The following is a 24,619-nucleotide window of genomic DNA, read 5'->3' on the forward strand; positions in this document are numbered from 1 at the left end:
ATTTATGCCGAGTACATCATTGAGCTGTCCAAAGTTCGTTCATTTTAAGCAAGACATTTTAGGGACAATATATTGTGCACATTGATGCTATAAAAGCTTGCAAGTATTGAAACACGTTGCTTATAAACATTCTAACAGAAATCATTTTGTGCATGAAATTTTTCACATGGATAATTTGATACCAACAAGATCAAGAAAGAATTACAAAAGGATTTTCTTTTCCATTATACTCATATAAAATCATGTCAGCAAAGAAAAAGATAAAGCTAAAAGAGCCAAAAATAAAGGGGTAAAAGACAAAAGAAACAAAAAAAGTAAAGCAAAAGAAGTTGAGTTAGTACAGTAACACTAGCAGTGTCAGCTAACTAGCTGTAGCTAGCTGTGCCCTTCTCTGTGGATTTTGATTACTGATTGTCAGTCTCCACCTCATTCCTATTCAAACTAAAGTTGTTGACTCCCATGTGACGTTCAACATTGTCATTGACTCGAAGTCTTGTCTTCTATATCCTCCATGCACCTTCATGTGACGACTCTCATGGAGCTTTTTATTCCATGCCAAAAATTGGAGTCTGAAATAGATTAAGACTTGGCCCTATCCATGTTCCATAACCAGAAGAACCTTGATCATAACCCATGTTACTACTTAAACCAAGAGGTGTGGAGAAGGGGATTGAATTATTAGTACCACTGCTAGTACTTTGTTGTTGTTGTTGCTGCTGCTGTTGGCCATGGACGTTGTATCCCCCACTGTAGAATAACCCATTGTTGGTTTCCGAGGTTGCAGTAGCAGTACTAGATGTCGCAGAGAAATCCATGTTGCTGTGAAAATAGGTTGGTGCGATCCCAACACTGTTAGGGTTCCTGACATTGTTTAGGGAAGGGTTGTTGTTTGGCACATGGTACCCAAAGATATTGGACCAGTACTCTGAGGACGGGTCTTGTTTGATGGGAATTGCAAAGCTCAATGTGGAGGAATTACTAGGCTGATGAGATGACGACGCAAAGGTTACGGAGGATGCAGAGGAGAGGTCTCTATCATCAAGGCTCTTGCTATCAGCAGAGAGGGATTGATCGGATGAGTTCTTGGATTTTCCAGACATTCCTCCGATCGGGAGGTTGCTGTTGGCAATGCTCTTCACATCGTAGCGGCTCATATCGAAGTTAGTGACCGCATTCAAGCCTCGGAACTTGATGGCTGCAATGTCATAGGCCTCGGCAGCTTCTTCTTGCGTACCTAATGTTCGACAAAAATTAGTGAAAGTCCCTATTAACTAACAGTCAAAAACTAAAAACATTACCCTGATTATAACATCAAGGTAAAAGTGAAGGTAATACTCACTGAAAGTGCCTAGGTAGAGATCTTTGTTGCCAGCAACCCTTCCTATTCTTGCCTGCCATCTACCATGTTGATGGTGCCTGAAATAAATTTCGGATATTAATATATCAATAGCAAAATTAAAACGGTGAGTGAAACTTAGATTCCAATTTGTTTTACCATCAACCACACAGTAATTACGAACCTTGTCACCCCTCTGTAAATCGAGGCTCCTCTAGAAAATCCACTACTTTTCCTATACCATAAAAAGTGAAATACATTAAGAATAGCAATAAAAAAAAATAGTACTTCAGATTAAGTAACGGATAAATGTTTATTTAATTACCTTCTAAGGGAAGCAACAAATTCCTGCCTCGACATATTCTTCATCCCCGCCAATTCCTTCTCATAGTTGGTAACCTTAGAAAATAAATTTCAAACATCAAACAAAACCAAAATGAAAGAATATTTGAAATAAATCAAAACACAGATAAACAGAAATAATTACCGGAAAGTTTGTGGTGGTGGTCGGACCCCAGTACTTGAGAGCTGCTAGATCGTAGGCTCTTGCTGCTTTGTCTTCTTTATCGTAACCACCTTTAGTACATAAATTCATAAAAGTTGAATAAACAATTAAATTTGAGCAATAAGAATCTAAGTAAGATCTGAACATTATGATGCATTCATGCAAAGAATATTTCTGATACAGTAACCTAAAAAATCCAATGCTGGATCTTAACTTGATGAGACCCATGTACTTCTATGACAGTGAATCTAATAACCTAAGTTACATACAGTCAAATTAAATGATGATCTTAAAGGCAAGCAGTAAAACAAACTCACCCAAATAAACTGATGGAGTTGATGTCGATGATTATAGCAGCAATCATTTACGTCCATGTACATAAAAGCAAAGGAAACAAGCCCACATCAGAATCTTAACCACTCATGAAAATTGAAAACAAAGGCGCAGAATAGCAACACTATGTACTTCAAATCTAATGTGCACACTAGGATTCAAATGCCACCAGATCTAACCATCCAAAGCCCTTACATGGCGACCTGCAACATTGTTTCTCTCGGGATTTACATTGAAAATTTATATTCTTTTCTTCTCTCCTTCGTTTATTCCGGTCAAAGAAGCTAGACCCAGAAATGGATCCAGTGGACCCGTTGGTCCTAAGCATTGTGCACTGTGGCGCACGTTGGAGTAATGGAAGGCCAGAGAAAACCTAGCCTAGAAAATTATTACCTTGTCTTCCTTTCCTGCTTTGTCCTTCTCTTCTGCAACTGTTATCCCACAGATGAGCTTCATATCTTCCTGTCCACCTATGCCTAAAATTCAAACACGCAAATATAGAATAAAAAAAACACAATACTTCTTGATAATAAGAACAAATAAATAAGTTTTTTAAGCTCTCCACCTTGTAACGCCACGGTAAATCGAGGTGCGCTGACCGAAGGTGTCCACGGTTTTCTTGATGGTGGCGGTTTCGGTGGTCCCCACGGGGTGGTTGTGGATTTGGGGTTTGGTGTGCTGCAGAGTAGTGGTGGCGGTGGCGGTGGCGGTAGGGGCGGTGGAGAAACCACGGAGGAAGCTAGCGGCTATGGTTTTGAGTTCGGAGTCGTAAATCTCATTTTCGGACACAGCGAGATGATCGTTAGTAGATGAGAAGGCAGTGAGCGACGTCGGGGTTACCGATGCGGTAGTGATCACATCGGCTGTGGCGGTTGCGACGCCAGCGGTGGTGTTGGTGGTGCAGCCACCACCGAGAAAGTCCTCGAGCTTCGGGCCGACTCCGCTGAAGATGGAGAGATCGGTCTCAGTTGCACCTGCATGTGCATCTTGATGATGATCCGACGCCGCAGAGTTAACCCCGGCGTCTGTAAACAACAGAAAAATTGATGTGAGTAAATCAGAAATATAGGATAGTTATATCTAAGAGAGAGAGAGAAAGAAATGAGGTAGCGAGGACCGACCTGGAGAGGAGGTGAAGGCCTCGAAGAGAGAGAGGTGGGAGTTATGAGGGGGAGAGGAGAAGTGGTTGGAAAGAGAGAAACCGAGCCAGTTCTGAGGATGATGATGATGAGGAGGGGAATTAGAATCCATGTTTGTTTGGTGGTTTTGAAAGAGATGTGCTTTGTCTTTGGAAATAGAGCGTCAGGATATTGGAAAACAGAGAAGAACAATAACAAGTGAATATCGTGAGAAACTGTGTCAAAGTTAAGGAGGGGTTTGAGACGTGAGAGAGAGACACACAGATATTGAGGTAGTAGCAGGCTTAGATAGCAGTACTAAGTAGAAGAGCGAGAGGAAGATGAATGTGAGAGAGAGAGAGAGAAAGAGACTCAGTCATAAGGGTTGCACGAGGATCGAGATTCTCTTTTTTTATGGTTTAATTTGGTGAGTAAATGAGAAATAAATATAGGAATAAATGGAGGGAGCAAAGAAAGCAAAGTGGAAGCTTTTGATGGGATGACTGTGGCGGTGTTTGATCTCTTTCCCTCTCTCTTTCTTTCACCTCTTTGGCCGAGTCTTGACCGAAGAAAGCATTACTTTATTGTTTTGTTTTTGAGAGAGAGGAGGGGTGATAGTATTAGACTATTATTACTGTGTGTGTATGAATGTGGGGAAGCAAGAGGGTTAGAGAGGGGACACCGTGACCCATAACAATTAGGACTTGAGGGTAAATCAAATCCTTTCATTTTGGTCCCTACGTTTGCCACCTGTCATCTCCTTCTGTCCCTTCCCCTCTAGGGCTCTATGTAAACCGTAAAGTGTGGTAGGCTTCGAGGGTAATGCCAATCTTGTCTCAACATGCCTCTCGGGCGGGCGCCCTCTAATTTTACCGCCCCTAACTTAAACTTCGTTCACATCTAGCCTCACGAAAATGTTCACCTAATCAGTTATTGATCAAGAAAATAATGCTCAACCACCCTTGGATGTAACAGAGAGAATTATTATTAAGTTGAAGTGTTTTGTTTTCTACCCTTGGATGTAAATCTAAGGGTTATTAAGCATAAATTCTTTGGTCAGCAATGGACCAGGTGAACACCACTGTCTAACCTCATTCTGATCTTTCTTCACCATCCTTCCAAATCCGCCAGTCTCTATACCATCGTCACCTCATATATACAATCAAAGATCATATTCGGTTATACATTCCTCTACAGCAAGGGAGATATTTGCCGACATTTTCCGGAACTACTGTAAGATAGACTATTGATGAAATGTTTTACTGAACTTATTGACGGCATAATTTTTCTATACGTAATCCGGCCATATTGAGTAATAGTGTACCACGCAAATACATAATTCTTAAATTTTTAACAGGCGCCTTATGGCCTCTCCTCTTGGTTCCTTGGTTGCTTGTGAGTTGCTGATTGTCTGATCCAATGCTTGATTTTGCAGCGATGGAATTTAGGATCACGGTCAGGTTGTATCCAAGTCTAAATTCTTATCGCCAACGTACTTATTCGATCTAGTTTCTTAGGTGGCTTTGTGACTAGATGTGAAATTTAGGTTATAGTTGGTTTTGAATATGCGATCGGAGAGATTTTGGTTTTTATTTGTGAGACATGATTAGCTAATATAATTAGGTTATGATAATTTTATCTATTTGGTCGACATTTATTTTTTGATTACTTTGATGGAAGAATGTAACTCGAACTGATAGAGACCAAATGCTAAAATTTGAGTTCCAGGTTCGTCAACCGCCGATTAACAAATTTCCAGAGTTGCTCGACCTCATGGTCCACATAAACCAAAAGCAAACAAAAATATTAACCGTAGTAGTATCAAAACATAAAAAATTTATGTTGTAATATTGAGTTTTGTTTGACTTAGTGATATTACTAGTATACATATATAGTCAGAATACATGCAAGTACTTCATGCATAAGAATATCAAATACAAGATATACTATCATATAGTATAAAAGTACCTGAGGCACATAAATTGGTAGACTGCATGGGAGTTGCTATTTATTTTGTGTCTAGATGTGTAGAGAACCTTTCTAACTCAGGTAAATAGATATTAATGAGGAAAACCTGGATGCAACGGGATACTAGTGAGCACTCGATCACTAGTGTTGTGAGTTTCCAGGAATAAGAGAGATGAAGGTCCAAATAAGAAACACGAAGAGTTACGAGTTTCATATCCAAATAAGGAACACGAAGATGAAAGCTAAAATGAAGTTACGAGACATTATTCCTGAGCACAAACTATTAGTCACAAAGTTACCCACAACCTCAGGATCGAAAGCACATTGAAGATTTGCTTCAATTTGTTTTTTTTTTTTTTTTTTTCCCTTAAACTTATTCGGTTTTTTACGTGAGGATCGAGCCCACGGGTCCTAGTCTCCTAGACAAGATTGGCAATTGCAATAACTGAACTATAATAAAGTAGCTGCAGCAGACTATGTAGGACAACTCCCTATATTTGTTGGCAATCTACGTACGAGTACTCGTACATTGTCTGATGAAATAAGCAAGATGATCGACGAGAGTGGTGAAGGCCTTCAGAAAATGCGAGTGGGATGAGAGAGAGAGAGAGAGACGGTGGGTGTGGTGGGTTGTTGCAGAGGATAGATTTGGTAATGGCAGCCACATGCGTGCATGCCGTACGAGGGACACGTGCCGACTATGAATATTGCTGGTTTGGAAATATCTTGCACACGTGTCAGCTGGATCGTGTTGATTCTCAGCCGGGAATGCCATATTATATAACGTTGCATGCATGACATGGTCTACTGAAATGAAATAATCAAATATACAGCTTCTTTCTGATTGACAACTCGACTCGATCAAGCAATAATAACGAAGGGGCTTGTCATTTGTCAAATATATGCAAGTTTATAAATATATACAGAATTGTCAAATATGTGGTACTCAGGGACGCCAGTCATGACTCCCATACTTGCTGACTGCACATTCATGATCTGTATGCCCTGCAGCATGTACATTTTCTTTCTTTTCGGCTAGCTAAAAATCTAAGATTTATACATGCACTGCATTTTTATGCTGCAATTGGGTTTTAAATCCATTATTTTGAAAGAAAAATTGGCTTTTTAAAGTAAAGAAAGTTATTGGAAATTTAAGGATTACAATATATGTAAAATTTTCTTAAAGCGAATATAGGTGAGGATAAATTCTTTCAGTGTGAATATGGGTGAGAAAAAATTCTCTCAATGCGAATCTGGATGAGGAGAAATCCTTTCGAGACAAATTTGAGTGAGGAGAAATCTTCTCGAGGCGAATCTGGATGAGGAGTAATCCCCTTGAGGAAAGTCCATGTGAGGAAAACTCATGATGGAGCAATTTTAGCAAAAGAAAACAAACCTTGATGGAGTTATGCTTCAAAATGTAACCCACTCATTTCATCTTTCTCAATTATATGGATTATGTCATTCAAGATGAAGACCACGAAACTAGAACAGCCGATGATGGTGCTCAAAAGAAGATTGTTTATGAGAGGAGGACTAGGTGTGCAATTGATGATCAAAGTACCTCCATCTGATGTTCCTTCAATTGCCTTGAGTTTTAACTCTATGCCAGTCACGGTGCTCAAGAGAAGATTGTTTATGAGAGGAGGACTAGAGGTGAAATTGATGATCAAAATACCCCCATCTTTGATGTTCCTTTAGTTGCCTTAAGTTTTAACTTTATCATTTTAGACACATAGCACAGTGGGACCTCAAATGAATCTCATGAAAGCAACAATCAATTTTACTATGACGCTTATGGATATAATCAATGTGGAGAATTACATGATCAGTCATCTAGTTGGATTCATCCTTATTATTTTCTTATAGGGGAAATAATCGGCAACTCCAAAAAAATCTATGACTATCATGTTCATTACTATAATTCGTACTATATGAGTTATATGCCTTGATCTGATTATTTTATTTTCATAGACCAGCGGGTGACTTTTAAGTTCAACCACTTAGAGTATCTTTTTTAGTGTAGATAAAGTTGACATTCATATATTTATATGTAAATCAAATAAATTGACTCTTAAAAAAAATTAATTTCATAATATCTTCAATATTTTTAATATATTTTGTTTTTAAATTCTGATAGATATGTAAATATCGATATTCTAATCCTTAGTTGAGATTTTTTTTTTTTGACTTTGTCAAGAGGAACCCAAAGGCTTCCTAGGCCCAAAATAAACCCTTTCGGCGCATGTGAAATGCTCCAACTATGCATTGCAGCATAGTGCCTGGCCACTTTGACAGCTTCAGGGTTCGAATCTAAGTTGGAGAGCACACCAAACTAGGCAAGAACTATTAGGCCACTTGCAGTGGTTTCCTTAGTTGAGATCTTGTTGGTGGTGTTGGTATCATGCGATCTCTCTTGATCAGATGATGTGCTCATTGAAGTAATATCCGATCTATTGGCCAAAAAATGATATCATTGTTTATTTATCTCAGTTTACTTAATTAATGGCATCTTAGAGAGACTTCATATACAATTTAGGTTCATAACCAATGGAAGTTCAATCAGCTTGAAGAGACATGTACACCAATGATAAAGAAATACGTAGGTTGAATGGTTGATAATGTTTTTGGCTCTGCCACTGGTTTCTTGTTCTTATCAAGTCGTAATGCTACTTAGTACTTGCAATTAACTTCACAGGTAGAAGGGTGTTACTACAAATTGGTTATTTTTAAAGAAAATTATACAAACAGTATCCAAATTAAGGCCGACTCCAAACTTTAGTATCCGACTATGCAAAATTATTACTTTGATACCCCAAGTTTGAAGTCCGACCCAATAATCATACACGCCGTTATTAATAGTGTTAAGTTTTGTGCCACTTAGCACATTTTGAGGGATATTTTGGTCACTCCATGTCTTAATCTAGATTTTTTTAATATTTTTAATTCATTACAACTTGGTTTCTCTCTCCTTGATTTCTCTCAATTTTGGTTCTCTTTATCTTTTAGAAACACCGAGAATCCAAAATACAGGAAAACCGACACTCCCCCAGAACTACCATGGTTCCATCCTGATTTTCACATGTAGGAACACAATCGAGTTGTTGGCGACGAGCTTCTTTTGGTTCACGAACATGCTCCACTCGGTCGTCTGCATTGGCTGGTCGGCGGAGTAGTTGAGCCTCAGGAAAATGGTTTCGGCACAGTACCTCGAGAAGGAGAAGTTGCAGCCATTGTTGGCGTCGGACTGTGTTAGAGTTTTAGTGAAAGAAGAAGGCTTTTCCAGATTCTCAAATCCATCAGAGTCCATAGAGCCTTGGTCCTGAGCAAAAAGCTCGTTGCTCTCAGAAGGGATGAGTCGGATCCTGGCCTATAGCTCGTCGGTTTCCGAGCCGGCCATGTATTCCCTCACTGTTCACCTCTCTCTCTCTGTACCACAGGTTTTAAAAATTTCAAAGAGAAATTAATAAAGTTTGTCAAGGATTTGGTTGTGTATTGCGTTTGTGAACTGCGATTCTATGGATTGTTGGGATTTCTTCGGTTACAGTTTGGGTTAGTGGTGGTGGAGGAGGCGGACGAAGTGGAGGAGCTGGTTGTGATTTGGGTGGAGTTGTTGAATTTGGGTTTGATTGAGAGTGTAAATATGGGTTAAAATGACCCAATTACCTTTCAGGTTTTGTCACGTGGCTGAGCTCTTAACACCGTTATAGACAGCGTATACGATTGTTGAGTCGAGTTTCAAACTTGGAGTACTAAAGTAATAATTTTAGATAATCAAGCACTGAAATTAGGAGTCGGGTTTAGTTCGAGTACTATTTGTATAATTTTCTCTTATTTTTATTACTTTTGCTTTTGCCAGAAATTAAAGGTCGCGCATATAGCTATTCCCTCCTAATAGCAACTGCCACCTCTTCCTCCGGAGGCTGCGGCCACATGCCCTCAGCACCAAGTGTTTAAAATATATTTATATACAGCATCAGCATGCATCAAAGGCATGTACATATATATTAAAGTGAGGGAAGGACAAGACCAAGTTGACCAACCAACCAGGTAGCCAATCCAAACCGCAGGACAAAGCAAAATCCACATGCAATTTAGACAAACAAAAAATTTAGACAAACAAAAATATTAGGTGGCCGGTTTCACTAGTTGGGTAGACAAAGGCAGAGAAGAAGCCCTCAAAACCCGGATAAGAAGAGTTAAAACTGGTGCTTTTACACTAAGCAACCAAACCCAAAAGTGCCTGTACCGTCAACAATATAAAACAAAGCAAAGAGGAAAAAGGGGGAAACTCTTCGGTCAGGTTCTGGGACTATATATGAGTTTGTTGGACCATTTAATCAAGTATCACCATGTGTATTAATTTAAAAAACATTAGTGTTATACTGTTATTTTTGATAAAAAGACAGGGATATTTTGAATATAAAGTTTTAATTCACATGCAATTCTAATTGTTAAGTTTCACCAGTTATGAACCACTGGGGATAGTGGGACGGTAGAAGGGCCTAGTTGGGAAACCCCTCCCTCCCCAATTTAGCTTTCGAAACCCCATGAGGCCTTGGTGGCCAGCCGGCGGTGAGGCCTTGTGTCTGTTCACGTTCTTGCCCTGTAGCGATGCAGTGGATTAGTCTGGCTATGTTGGGATACCCTATATGAGTGTGTGTGTTCCCTAATCTAACAAAGACTAACACCCCAGTAAAAAAAAAAAAAAAAAAAAAAGCTGCACAAGTTATGTTACGATGATAATGTCATCGGATGAGATTAAAAGAAACTCTTTAATCATGCTTACACTACTTGATTCAACTATCCAATCAAATATTATCATGTGTCATGCGTATAATCTCATAAAATAGAGGTAAATCAGACGTATTTCATGACACGATCGCTACCGTCAAAATTATTGTGATAAAATACAATGCAAGTGAATTAAGGAACGAACCCTAACCCCACGCAACGAAACTGGAAAACAAATGAGAAATGAAAGCAGATTGGCAGAGAGTTCGGCGAGCAACGTGAACTTTTCATTCCTCTTTCTGATGCAGCTGGCCAAATTTTGTCGACGGTCAAACTAATGCTTAAAGTAGGAAAGGAAAATGGTGAGTTGGGCTTGTGGTCAGAGAAACGAATCATTCCTCAAGTTCTCACCCTTCCATTTTTTTATTATGAGTCCATGATCAGATCTCACATGACATCTATCCATTTTTCTTCTTTTTGTTTCTTATTAGCAGATTTATATACTTTTTTCTTGTGGATGCGATTATTGTCATTGTGATGAATTTTTATTATTATTTTCATTCTGTGATTATATTGAGAAAGGAGGGTATTGGATTTGATTTAAAATTGTTGAAACGCGTCTTTATGTGTGGACACGTGAGGCCTGGCCTCTCTAGGTTTGTCATCATATTCAACAACTTGATAAATATAGCTTTTATGCACACATAGGGTGATTAATTAGTGGATAAACAAATTGAGCATGACCCAATTATGCCAAACTTAAGTTCGACTTGACCTTCATCATTTTGTACAGTGACCTGATTGATCATATAATAAGAGTGAACTGATTATTTTGTATGTTATATAGGGTATTATTTTTCTATAAGGATTTCAAAATACATAATATTAGAAATTGTTGGTAGAAAGTTTTGTTTCAACAATTTGAACCGTTTATGTTTTATATTTCAATCAAAATAAATCAAATTAAAAATCATTACAAGCTAGAACATTTTCCTGTGTTGTATTTAGTTAATTTCGTCTCATTCCAAAAGTCAAGGAATACTAATAGAAAAGTTAAAAATCATGACAAGTAGTTTAGTGAATGCAATGGGTACCCCCACACGAACGTTTAAGATGTGAAATCCATGTGTCTTGTTGTCACGCTCTTGATTTTTAACACAAATAAAAATCGATATACAATCCCATAATTATATATGCGTGAACGTTCAGCCATCAATACGAAATACCTAGAAACTTTTTCCCTTTTAACCCAAGTATATATTGATGCCCTGAACCCACTATGTCAATATTGACCCGCTCCACAGAGTCATATATTACAATGCTTACGAATTAAATTGTCAACAACAAAATAAAACGTAAATGCTCCTCAGAGCTAACTACACAACGGAAGTCCTTATCAACGGTAAAGTCACAAAAATGGCTTCCTACCGCAAAGCTGCAAGGATGCCGCCACCGCTTCAGCCACGATTACCCTAACCTACAGGATTAACCCCTACACCGTTTGGATGGTGCACCGGGTTGCCACACAACAAACCCAGTAAGCTTTTTCAAGCCTGTATGAGTAAACTCAAAATCACAAACCATAAATACATTCTTAAGTCACCTCAATCTAAACACGATATGCACATATCTCACACCTACGATCATCAATTCCATAACCTTCCATATCGTGCCTACATAAGTCAATTGGTGACTAAGCCTGTTGAGTCACAAATTACTTACGCAATTGTGCCCCATAATGATGAAAATTGATTTGTCTTCCATGCTATTTTACCTTTTTTAATCCATTTCCTTTTATTTGTAGGAAACCTTGCATTGAGAATAAAATGACTATTTGAGGCTTGAAATGTGGAGATTTGAAGCTAGGGGAAGAAGACACGAAGATTGGAAGAAAATTGCAAATCGACTTTTCCGGTGACTTTTCCAGCAAACTTTTCCGGCGAGCCGCCACTCATGGAGGGTCTTTTCTCCAGCAAAGGAGGACCATGGTGGTGAGAATCTCCCATCACTTGAAATTCAAATATCTCCCTACACCTTGTCCTTTTATCACCTTGCCAATTTGGGACCATTTGGGGGACAATGGTGTAAGAGCATCTCTTGCACACTTGGGGACCAAAGATGACACACCTAGCTGATCAAAAAGAGGCCAAAGACCAATTATTCAGAATTCTTAACTCCATTCAATCATTTTCATCCTATCCAAGATCCATTTTTCTCTCTAGAGAAGATACCACCATTTCCACCACTAAAACCTCCATTTCCACCACTACAACCTTCATTTCCTCCACCATTCAACACCACAACTCATCTTAGAGATCTCAAATTTCACTATTCTTACCAGTATCAAGAGCTTGGAGCAAGGAGAAGGAGGTGACTACCACCACATCATGTTCTTGGAGACCCATCTCCACCACCTCTTCCGGCATCATCAATAGTCACCCTTTACTCTCTATCTCTTTATGTATTTGATGTTTAATAGAATGTTGAAGCTTGTGTATCTAGCTATGTGTGAGTAGTGAACTAGTTGGGGCTAGGGTTGAAAGCCCTAGCCAAACTTGCTTGGATTGATGCTTTTGTTTATAAATTGATGCAAATTCATGTTGTCATTCTCACATGCTAAGTCAATAGTTGAATGCATTACTTAGACCTAATCAATTTGAGTTATGTGTTTGCCATGACCTGAAGTTTTTCCTAGAGATTGATTACCTCTAGGCAAAAAGGGAGCATGAAAGCACACCATGTGTGCATGTGAGGGTAGTGAGCTAAAATCACCTAGAGATAGGATTGGTTTGCTTGCTTGGTTACCTAAACTCTAAGCTTTATGCATTTAGGGGCAAATGATTGAGACCTATCCGGTAATTGAATTTGTCTCTAGGTAGTTAGCTCTAGACTTATCCAGTTAGAGTTAAAAAAATGAAAGGGGTTTAAGCCTTAGTAGTCCTATCCGGATGCTAAGAGGGTAGTTGGACAATTAGCTTTGCATCATTCATATTCAATTGCTTTAATGCTTGCAAGGGAGGCAAAATGTGAAACCCGATGCCCTAACTCCCAACATTTGATAACAACTTGTTTTGTTTAGGTTAGTTTATATTACTTGCTTTCATTGTTTCAATTTGAATAGAAACCAAACTCAAAATCAAAATCAAATCTCTACACACCATCTTGCACATACTCATCATGAACTTTGGTTCACTTGTGAGCCTTTGTTTGTGATTGTACATTTGCATATTCTTCTAGTTTTTCCTTAGGTTTTCCCTAGCTAGGAAAGGATTTACCAATCCTCGTGGGTTCGACATCCTTACTTAATCACCTATTCTATAACTTGTACCTCTTGCACTTGAGGGTGGCTTTAATGCTAACAAGTTTTTGGCTCCGTTGCCGGGGATTGGTGTGAAAAACCAATCCCTAGCTTGGGTAGCCTTAGGGATTAGCTAGAAATTTTTCTTGTTTTTATTTTATCTTTGTTTGCCGACCAGTCCTTGGTCTTCGCCGACCGGTCGTTTGTGTTAATTTCGTGTGATTTTTGTCTCGCCGACCAGTCGTTGGAAATTTCCGACCAGTCGGCAAGTGTCATTTTAGGGGTCAGAAGCTCACCGACCAGTCGGCAAGTGTCGCCGACCGGTCGTTTCCCCTGTTTTCAGAAATTTTCAATTTCTTGTTTTTGGTTTCTTTTTGTATCTTGACTTATTTTCTTACCTTTGTTTTGAAATTTTATAGGTGTTTATATCTCACGAATCACCTATAAGTAGTCCAAGGATCAATTCAACATATTCCACTCCATCATCTCCAAGCACACCAAGTGGAGACAACATTGATAGGAGCATAAATGCGACGAATAACGTGTGAAATCCCTTACACTTTTCTTAGCTATTTCCTTTAAAAAGTCAGTTTTAACTTTGTTTTCTTTTTAGGTAGTTCGTGGAGTGATTCAAGAGAAATAAGACCTGAAAGGGAGCAACGAAGCCATGGATCATAAAGTACTGATGCAGAGGACCAATTTTAATCAACCATTTGGCCAGAAATTACAAAGGAAATCCACGGAAATCATTGTGCAAAACAGTTGCTGCAAAGCAGAAAACTGCAGTTTCAGAATCAGCTTTCTGGGAACGGTTTTGAGGAGCAATTCTTGCATCATTCCAGCTGCAACTTTGAAGAAAGGGCCAGCGATCCATGAAGACATGATATCATACTTCAACTACAGCCAAAGAACTGGTCAGAAGCATCAACGACGCAGTAGGAAACCAAGCGCAAAGTAGGATTCACGATAAGGCAGAAACTGTCAGCTTTTCACGAAGCTTTTTTGAAGATCTTTTCCGGCGATTTACTTGGATTTTTTCCAGAAGGTTTTTGATCAATCTAGAAGATAATATGTCATAGAACACGTGGGAGTCAAGAACCATCCAGAAACTTGTCAACACGAAGTCATTCCTTGTCCAAGAAGGAAGCTTCAGAGTCAGAAATTGAATCCTAGTCAAAACAGGGCATTTTGGCCGAGATTCTTCTTTGGACGGATTTCCAGGGAATTTTTGGAAGGTTATTGCTGCTGAAAATATTAAGGAGAGTCCTAGAATAATTCTACAAGATTACAACAAGATTACCAAAGCTTGAAAATCATTTAATTGTGCACCAATTAAAGGAATCCTCAAGCAACAAGGGAAGGTTTTAAAAGCATTGTTGAAGAAGGAAACTAGGGCTGAACTTCTCCTATATATATTGAGCTTCTGCACACGTTGAAGAGGACCACGCCTTTCACCTTCTCTTCTATCTCTCTTTCTCATTCATCCGCCATCATCTTTTTCTTCTTTTTCTCTATTTGTTCTATTTTGGTTTTTAAAACAATGTGTAACTAACTATCTTTTTGTTAGGGGCAAGGTTTGAAGCCCCAATTATGTAGAACATATGTTTGGTTTTAATCTAGTTTCTTGATCTTTGGTGTGGATTGGTTGTTTATCTCTGATTGATTGAAAACTTTTGCATGTGTTTGTTTTATGGTGGCCAACATAGGATTTATGCATGTAATTGGAGCTAGGTTTAGAAAATAATTCACCTAATCGTCTTGTTTTCTAATCCACAAGTATGCAAGGCTTTGAACAAAAGTTGATGTTTTAAACAACTAGAAGAGCATGCTAGGTAGGCGTTCCACACTAGACTGCAACTCTATAATCAATCGTTTCCATGAGATCTTAATGCTTCAAATGTGTTGACACTATATGTGTTGTTGATAGGATAGCGTTCTATACCTTGATTGCATGTTTGATAGGCTTAGCTATTGTGCGTTCACGTAGACTAAGTAATTAGGGAAACATTAATAAGGGACATGATCTGCTCCGATTTGTTTCTTGGTTGGTTTCTATTCACACCTCAGTAATTGAATCTAAGTTAACTTAACATTGTTCGAAAGTAATTGGTGGTGGATTTCCGAGTCTCTAACATGTTCTCCATCTTATTTTCTCAAAACCTAAAATCAAATTCGTTTTCCTTTTGTTTTATCTTTTATTTTCGTTAAAAAAACCAAAAACCCCAAAATCTGTTTCAACTTAGGATTGCAGAGCCCTTTCTATCCCTGCTTGTCCTGCCATCTTTTTCCCTCTTTGACGTTTTTCTTTTTCTTAGTTTTGTTATTTGTTTTGTGTTTTAGTTAGTTTTGTTTTGTTTTCTTTTGTGTGAATTATAAAGTTACCCTCAATCCCCGGCTTGAACGATCCCTGATTACTCTATATTGCTAACGACTACATCTTGCAGGGTTAAGTTGAGCGCTTGTTTTGGGCGTATCAAACATATCTATTGATCAAGTTCTTGAAGATAGTGGTGAAGAAACTCGGATACCGCAAGAAACTCTTGATCTCATAAAGAAATTGGCAGAAGAGTTGCAAGCTAAAATAGCCCGGATACCCACAATGGATGAACCACGCCCCATGAAGGAGTACACTTTACCAACAATCTCCAATCATCCAAGTTGCATCGTGCTTCCACCATGTGCCGTTGCTTTTGACATAAAGCCGGGGACTATTGCAAACTTACCCCTCTTCTTTGGCTTGCCAAGTAATGAGCCATACTTGCACCTCCAAGAGTTCAATGAAGCATGCTCAACCGTTCAACTTTTGGGTATTGATGAAGGCAACTTGCGTCTTCGGCTCTTCCCCTTTTCATTGAAGGACAAAGCTAAGAAATGGTTGTACAAGCTTCCCCCAAGTAGTATCCATACTTGGGAAGAGATTCAAAGGGTATTCCTCAAGTTCTATTTCCCTCCTCACAAGTCTAATTCATTGAGGAATGAGTTGATGAACTTCCGAGAGCTACCAAATGAGTCATTCTATGAGACATGGGAGAGATTCAAGGATATAGAAGGTGGTGTTCCCAATCATGGCCTCTCTAAGGTAGCGGTTCTAAGTGCCTTCTACACCGGGCTTTCACAAGACACAAGGAGGAGAGTTGATAATGCTTGTGGGGGATGTTTCATGAACAAGACCGAAGATGAAGCGATGAAGATTCTAGATAAAATGAGTGAATCTTCTCAACTCTATGATATTGCCTCGGATAGAAAGCCAATGATGATGAAGAGTGCACAAGTACCTATGAGGGAGCAAGAGCAAAGGAGAGGCATGTATAATGTTGATATTCCAAGTGTTCAAATACAACAAGAGTTGAAGCGGATAGAAGGAGAAATGCAAAAGAAACTTGACATGATTCTACAAGCACAAGGAAGACCCCTCAATCAAATGGCATCACCAAGCCAAATTCGAAAGCCTAGTTTGGGAGTCAAATCCATGGAGCAAGCTTGCTTGATTTGCGAAAGTGTGTACCATAGAACAACGGAGTGTTCACAAAGCGAAATGTACCCGGAATTGATAGAGCAATGCAATCTTCTCAGCAACCAAACAAGGCCAAAGAATGATCCTTATAGCAACACTTATAATCCCGGGTGGAGGAATCACCCTAATTTTGGTTGGGGTGGGAATCAAAACCGTGAACAATGTCAAGGTTACCAAAGGCAAGGAGGTGGCTATCAAGGTGCAAGTAGCTCACACTTCAACAATCAAGGAGCAAACAATGCTTATCATGCTCCTAGACCACCTTATCAAGCACCACCTCAACAACCTCTACCTCTACAACAACCCCAAGTGCCAATTCAAGAAGCAAGAAAGACACCTACCCTTGAAGAAATGATGACGGCCTTTGTGAATAATCAAGCAAAGCAAGATGAGAAGATCAATGTCATTCAACAAAGTGTGAGCAAGCTTGAGGTACAAATGGGGCAACTAGCTAGTGAGTTAAGTCAAAGGAGGCAAGGTGTATTTCCAAGCCAAGTGGAGACTAACCCAAGACATGAAGCCAAAGCTATTACCACCTTGAGAAGTGGAAGGCAAGTGGAGAACAATGTGTACATGCCTACCAATGAAGAAGATGTAACTCCAAGGGAGCCACCCGGTTTTGAAAGAAGATCAAAGGGGAAAGCAAGAGAGTTGTCACATGGAGAAGTCATCTTAGGCTTCAATGATGGTGAAGAAGAAGTTTTGAATGATAAGAAGAATGCTTATGCCGATGAGAAGCAAGAAGAAGCCTTGAAGGACAATTTCAATGCCAAGGTTGGAACTCATGATAATGAAGACTCTCCTTCTACTCTAATTGAAAGGCCATTCAAAAGAGGTATGACCTTCAATCCTCCTTTGAAGATTGTGCAAGATGAAGAAGTGTCTCTCCCTTACCCTCAAGCTATATGGCAACAAGAGAAAAAACTCAAGAAAGAGAGCCAATTGAGGGAGATGATTGATTTGTTCAAGAAGGTTCATATAAACATTCCACTCCTTGAAGCCGTGAAGACAATCCCATCTTATGCTAAGTTCTTGAAGGATATGTGCATGAAGAAGAAAAAGTTCAAAGAACATGACCAAGTGGCTCTTTGTGAAGAAGTGAGTGCTATCATTCAAAGAAAGCTTCCACCAAAGCTCAAAGATCCGGGAAGCTTCACTATTCCAAGCAAGATTGGAGAAACTACTTTTGACAATTGCTTGATGGATCTTGGGGCAAGTATCAATTTAATGCCCTATTCGGCTTTAAAGAAGCTTGGTCTTGAAGGAGCTTTGAAACCAACTTCAATCACTCTCCAATTGGCGGATAGAAGCGTGAGGTATCCTAGAGGAATCTTGGAGAATGTGCTTGTCAATGTTGCAAGGTTTGTGATACTGGTGGATTTTATAGTCCTAGACATGGAGGAAGCCCCCATGGTTGACAATGAGCTTCCTATCATCTTTGGAAGAGCTTTCATGGCCACTGCCGGTGTCAAGATTAATGTGAAGAAAGGCACCATGAGCATGAAGGTACTTGGAGACAAAATCAAGTTCCAAATCTTTCCTCCCCTTCAAATTATGGATGACATGATTGAATGCTACTTTTTGGGTTACTATGGAGAGGCAAGAGTAAGGGGAGATGAGAAAAATAAGAAAGAAGTTTGGGCACCTCTTCCGGTCTTACCATGTTCACAAGGCTTTGAGTCACTCCTCACCCCCATCAAGAAGAAGAAACAAATTGGAGGATTGCTCAAGGGAGCACTTGTTGACATGAGAGCTTGCCTTGGAAGTTCAAAGAAGGTAAACAAGGGAGATGGTTGTCTCAAGAAGCCCCCTTGAATGAATGAAGAATCAACGGACCGGCTAGAAGTCCTTAAAGCAAAGCCCTACTTGGAGGTAGCCAAGCTCATAATGCAAGTGAAGGAGGAGGAAAACCCTTGGAACCATTCTTGAAGAAATGACACCATTAAAGTTTAGCTTGGAAGGCAAGGGCTTAAAGCCTTGATTGTTGGTGATTGTTGGTGAATTGAATGAACTTCATGGTCTACAAGGGGGAGCATTCCTAAACCTTTTTCTTGCTTTATGTACTTCATTGTGTTTAAATTCCGGTCACTTCTTTGTTTTTGTGATAGTTTGCATGCTCCTTCTTACCATGCTTGACTCTTTCATTTCAAAACTTTCAAGAAAACACTTTTTAACATTGAGGACAATGTTAAGTTCAAGTGTGGGGGAAGGTCTAGTTTAAATTCAATAAATTCAAATTGTTAAAAAAAAAAAAAAAACAAAAAAAAATTTTGTTTTTAGCTTTTAGTTGTTTCTAGTTTTTGTATCTTTTGTTTGTATTTAGTTCCTTCCAAGTCCTATGATGAAACTTGAACTTGATTTGTAAAGGGCTAGAAAGCATGTCTATGTCTTGTGAACTCAATTTTTCAAATAAAGGTTATGAGACTTATGTTTAACTTCATTGGTACCTTTGATTGTCAAGTTGATGCATTGAGATATGGTTGGCATGATGAGATTTGTGAGAACTATTTGCACCACAAATGGGAGTTTTGAGCCTAATAAAAGTGCATCCAATAGCTCTTAGCACTTTAGTCTTCATGTGTGTTCCATCTTTTGTGAATTGTATCTCTAGAACTTGCTTTATATCTCTCAAAACTTTTGTCAAGCATGAATACATCGCGGAAATGATTGAGACGATAGGAATTCCACCATGGCCAAATAAGCTCTTGTCCTAAAAAGATGATTATCCTTAGATTGCCAATTTGTGCCTTTTGTTAACCTTTCATTTCTTTGCATCACAAATGTCTTACCTTCTAGCTTAAACACTAGCCTTACCCTTTCTAAGTTTTTTTAGTGAGCAATGTGAGATTGTATATGTCAAGATGCTTCAAGAAACAAAGTTTGGGGGTACTTGAAAAGAAATAAGTGTGGGGGAGTATTATGTTTGTTGTGCATTTGTAATTTGTCTTTACATTTCAAGAAAGTCAAGAAAGAAAGTCAAAAAAAAAAAAAAAAGGAAAGAAAGAAAGAAAGAAAGAAAGAAAATCCAAAAAGAAAGTTTCTCTAGTTCAATAAATAGTTTTTAGTTTAAAGTTTGGGGGAATGGTTAAGAGAGTGAATCATATGAAGTATCTTAAGGTCTTAAGTTCGTAAAATCTCAATAAGGGAGTTGCTTGCTAAGTTGCTTGGAATTTGTGATTTCCTATCCACTTCATTTCTCTAACCCCTCGCCCTAAGCCTCATTACAACCTAATAAAAGTCCTTTTTGATCCAAGATGGTTTGTGCATGACCCGTGGAGATGAGATTGAAAAGCAAGCATATGGCGGCATTTGCATGAGATTGTTTGAGTGATAGTGTAGCTAACCTTTAAACACTTGTGTGAAAATTAGAGTGAAAATCTAGTGAGTTTATGGTTAGCACGGTTTTGTTGTGCAAGCTTGGTTTTGGTGCATCAAAGTGACAATCATGGCATGACATACATTCTACTCTAGCATTTGTCACATGGCTTCATAAACTTTTGAGATATGACTTGATTTTGCTATTCAGCAAATTGTGTTCTTTGAGGATAATGTTGGAAGGATTAGGTTGTGTTAGTTTTGTAATGTTTCAGATTTGGGTTAATGCTTTTGCTTGAGGACAAGCAATATTCAAGTTTGGGGGTATTTATTGAGTCACAAATTACTTACGCAATTGTGCCCCATAATAATGAAAATTGATTTGTCTTCCATGCTATTTTACCTTTTTTAATCCATTTCCTTTTATTTGTAGGAAACCTTGCATTGAGAATAAAATGACTATTTGAGGCTTGAAATGTGGAGATTTGAAGATAGGGGAAGAAGACACGAAGATTGGAAGAAAATTGCAAATCGACTTTTCCGGCGAGCAGCCACTCATGGAGGGTCTTTTCTCCAGCAAAGGAGGACCATGGTGGTGAGAATCTCCCATCACTTGAAATTCAAATATCTCCCTACACCTTGTCCTTTTATCACCTTGCCAATTTGGGACCATTTGGGGGACAATGGTGTAAGAGCATCTCTTGCACACTTGGGGACCAAAGATGACACACCTAGCTGATCAAAAAGAGGCCAAAGACCAATTATTCAGAATTCTTAACTCCATTCAATCATCTTCATCCTATCCAAGATCCATTTTTCTCTCTAGAGAAGATACCACCATTTCCACCACTAAAACCTCCATTTCCACCACTACAACCTTCATTTCCTCCACCATTCAACACCACAACTCATCTTAGAGATCCCAAATTTCACTATTCTTACCAATATCAAGAGCTTGGAGCAAGGAGAAGGAGGTGACTACCACCACATCATGTTCTTGGAGACCCATCTCCACCACCTCTTCCGGCATCATCAATAGTCACCCTTTACTCTCTATCTCTTTATGTATTTGATGTTTAATAGAATGTTGAAGCTTGTGTATCTAGCTATGTGTGAGTAGTGAACTAGTTGGGGCTAGGGTTGAAAGCCCTATCCAAACTTGCTTGGATTGATGCTTTTGTTTATAAATTGATGCAAATTCATGTTGTCATTCTCACATGCTAAGTCAATAGTTGAATGCATTACTTAGACCTAATCAATTTGAGTTATGTGTTTGCCATGACATGAAGTTTTTCCTAGAGATTGATTACCTCTAGGCAAAAAGGGAGCATGAAAGCACACCATGTGTGCATGTGAGGGTAGTGAGCTAAAATCACCTAGAGATAGGATTGGTTTGCTTGCTTGGTTACCTAAACTCTAAGCTTTATGCATTTAGGGGCAAATGATTGAGACCTATCCGGTAATTGAATTTGTCTCTAGGTAGTTAGCTCTAGACTTATCCGGTTAGAGTTAATAAAATGAAAGGGGTTTAAGCCTTAGTAGTCCTATCCGGATGCTAAGAGGGTAGTTGGACAATTAGCTTTGCATCATTCATATTCAATTGCTTTAATGCTTGCAAGGGAGGCAAAATGTGAAACCCGATGCCCTAACTCCCAACCATTTGATAACAACTTGTTTTGTTTAGGTTAGTTTATATTACTTGCTTTCATTGTTTCAATTTGAATAGAAACCAAACTCAAAATCAAAATCAAATCTCTACACACCATCTTGCAATACTCATCATGAACTTTGGTTCACTTGTGAGCCTTTGTTTGTGATTGTACATTTGCATATTCTTCTAGTTTTTCCTTAGGTTTTCCCTAGCTAGGAAAGGATTTACCAATCCTCGTGGGTTCGACATCCTTACTTAATCACCTATTCTATAACTTGTACCTCTTGCACTTGAGGGTGGCTTTAATGCTAACAAAGCCTCATGCTCATATTCTTAACTAGCGTCCCATTACACAAATTCAATCAAACAAGACTTCCTCAAGCAATGTTTGACGTCATTCTAATGCACCAAGATGAATTTCCAAATCACACTCATTCCCTCCCCCCTAGGAGCTTTTGTCATCAACATGACATCAAAGGTGAAAAATCAATGAATCACTTTCCTATCCTCACCATAGAATACAATTTGTCACCACTATGGCTCTTAAGATAAATCAAACCATCAATCAATACAATCAAGAAGAAACAAAGCAATCACATTTCAAAACAAGCAAAACAATTCATGGTAACCCCTGCATATAATTTAGTTCAGGAGGTCACACTAAGTCAAGCAATTCAAATCATAGTAATCAACGTAATCCCACACTCTGACGTTTGTAGGTAGCCCCGGCCATCACAGCAATCTTCTCGATTATTGTTAACTTAATAACAATTCAGCTCCGTTACCAAGTAGTAGTCACACTGATCATCGCACAAATTCCACCGGTCATCACACAGATAGCCATCGTCCTACTGATCATCACATAAATTTCAAGGATCATCACATAGATAGAAATTGTCCAGCTGATCATCACTCAGATTTCGCCGGTCATCACTCTGATAGTAATCATCACAAAGATTCATCACACTGATTCCAACAATTCATTACACAAATATTCCTGCACAAACTTCACATGGCAATCATCACAAAGATTCATCACACTAATTCCAACAATTCATTACACAAACATTTCTACACAAACTTCACATAACAATCATCACAAAGATTCATCACACTAATTCCAACAATTCATTATACAAATATTTCTACACAAACTTCACATGGCAATCATCACAAAGATTCATCAATGCATATATATATTTCAAGTAAATATATATATGTAGTCATTCACTCAGGAATACTACTAATACCAAGTATAGTCATTGTTAACCTAATAACTCCAAGACAATAGGGTAATCTTGCTCATAACAAATATCGATCATGCTCATAACAAATATCGTGAGATTTACTCACCTCAGAATCCCGCCGCGTCTTCACACGTTAACCAAAACAAGCACAATCGCCGCAATCCTTTCAACAAGTTCAACAAGCACCTGAACACATAGGGTCTTTATTCAGTGCACGAATCACAAAGTGATTAAAGTTTGAAACCCTAGTTTTGAACTAAATCCCCATGAGTAACTCCAATCGAGGTGAAACCTCATCCCAGACCTCCCTAAATCTCCAAAGTACTTCCACGATCGATATGTCAAAACCACAAGTCGATCGGACGCTCGGATCCTTAAGGATCGAATAAGCAACCGGTATGAAACCGTAAAAATCATAACAAATCCATACGAACTCCAAAATTTACATATTATATATCGAAACGCTCGTATCGATGAGTAGAAGATATATAATACCAGAAAAAGTTCCTGATATGGCTGGAAAGCCGACAGAACGCCGCCACAGGCGGTGGCGCACCGCCGCCGGTCAAAACTCAATATTTCACAAAACTTCCAACATCAAACATGTTCATCTAAGCATGCTTGTGAATTTTCATAACTAGCTCGAAATCAGAAAACAAGCATAAAGGGTAGAAAACTACCTCACAAGCTTTCAATTTTTGCTCAATCTGAGTTGAACTGATTTCCACGTAAATCGATCCAAACAAACACCATAGTTCGATCCAGAAGGCTCCGACGAACCCAAAGAAGGAAGCTTGAAGTCGTGCCGTCGCCGGAGCTGTGTTTTCCTATCGGGTCCGATTACACCAAACTTCGCCTCCTTCTAGCGCCGTCACCATGGCGAATCGTCGCTAGAGGACACCACAGGAAGGAGCGGATGACAACGACGAACCGATCTGGAATGTTTCATTGGAAGAGGTCGTTGGAGTTGGCCGGAAAAGCCGGGTCGGATCGTCCGGGTTTGGGTCGGGTCAGCCGGGTTTCTTCGATACTAAAGGTATCGACCGAGAGAGAAGATGGTTTCCAAAAATGGAAATGAGGAATTATGAAAATAATTTTGGAAATCCACTATTTATACTAAAACGGAAACTTTTTCCGAAAGCCATAACTTACTCATACAAACTCCGATTGACGCGTTCCACATGTCCACGAACTCGTATCGACGCACTATACGATTTTCGTGAAGGAAGTTTTTGGAGAATCCCAACGAATAAAAAGTCAACATTTGCAACCCCCCTAAAACCATATTATTCGAATAATTATTCGCCCGAAACACTTCCGCTCCATCCACGAGCCACGAAATCCTCCAATAATTAGAATTTAGATTCCGGAGAATCCTCGAAAAATAAATACGAATTTTCGAGGCATCACACTTGTGTTCGAACTCTGGGTTTGTTTAGTGTTATTTACTGAATTATAAACTTGACCAGAGAAAGAGCTGCAATGTCCTGTTGGCCGTCCGGGCCTCCAGAAAATTAATCTTTGAACCCAGAAAGCCTTTGAAAAATTGCGAACAATATTTGAAAAAGAATGTCAAAAAAAAAAAAGAAGAAGAAAAAAG

The 24,619-nt window shown here is 38.9% G+C and overlaps 2 protein-coding genes across 2 annotated transcripts; one reads left to right on the plus strand and one right to left on the minus strand.

Annotated features, from left to right (window-relative positions):
* Positions 1–201: 201 nt before the first annotated feature.
* On the minus strand, positions 202–3,657 carry LOC112197881 (AP2-like ethylene-responsive transcription factor AIL5). The gene is made up of 9 exons (XM_024338820.2): positions 3,296–3,657; positions 2,740–3,199; positions 2,568–2,650; positions 2,159–2,167; positions 1,824–1,912; positions 1,662–1,735; positions 1,521–1,571; positions 1,340–1,416; positions 202–1,234 (listed from the first exon to the last, which is right to left on the minus strand). The coding sequence occupies exons 1-9, from the start codon at positions 3,423–3,425 to the stop codon at positions 546–548; spliced, it is 1,662 nt and encodes a 553-aa protein (XP_024194588.1). The 5' UTR covers positions 3,426–3,657; the 3' UTR covers positions 202–545.
* A 12,234-nt stretch (positions 3,658–15,891) lies between these two features.
* On the plus strand, positions 15,892–18,621 carry LOC112198952. Its single transcript, XM_024340031.1, has one exon. It carries the CDS (start codon positions 15,892–15,894, stop codon positions 18,619–18,621), a length of 2,730 nt encoding a protein of 909 aa, XP_024195799.1.
* The last annotated feature ends 5,998 nt before the right edge of the window (positions 18,622–24,619 follow it).

This window comes from Rosa chinensis, chromosome 4 (genome assembly GCF_002994745.2).
Source record: "Rosa chinensis cultivar Old Blush chromosome 4, RchiOBHm-V2, whole genome shotgun sequence".
Lineage (NCBI taxonomy): Eukaryota > Viridiplantae > Streptophyta > Magnoliopsida > Rosales > Rosaceae > Rosa > Rosa chinensis.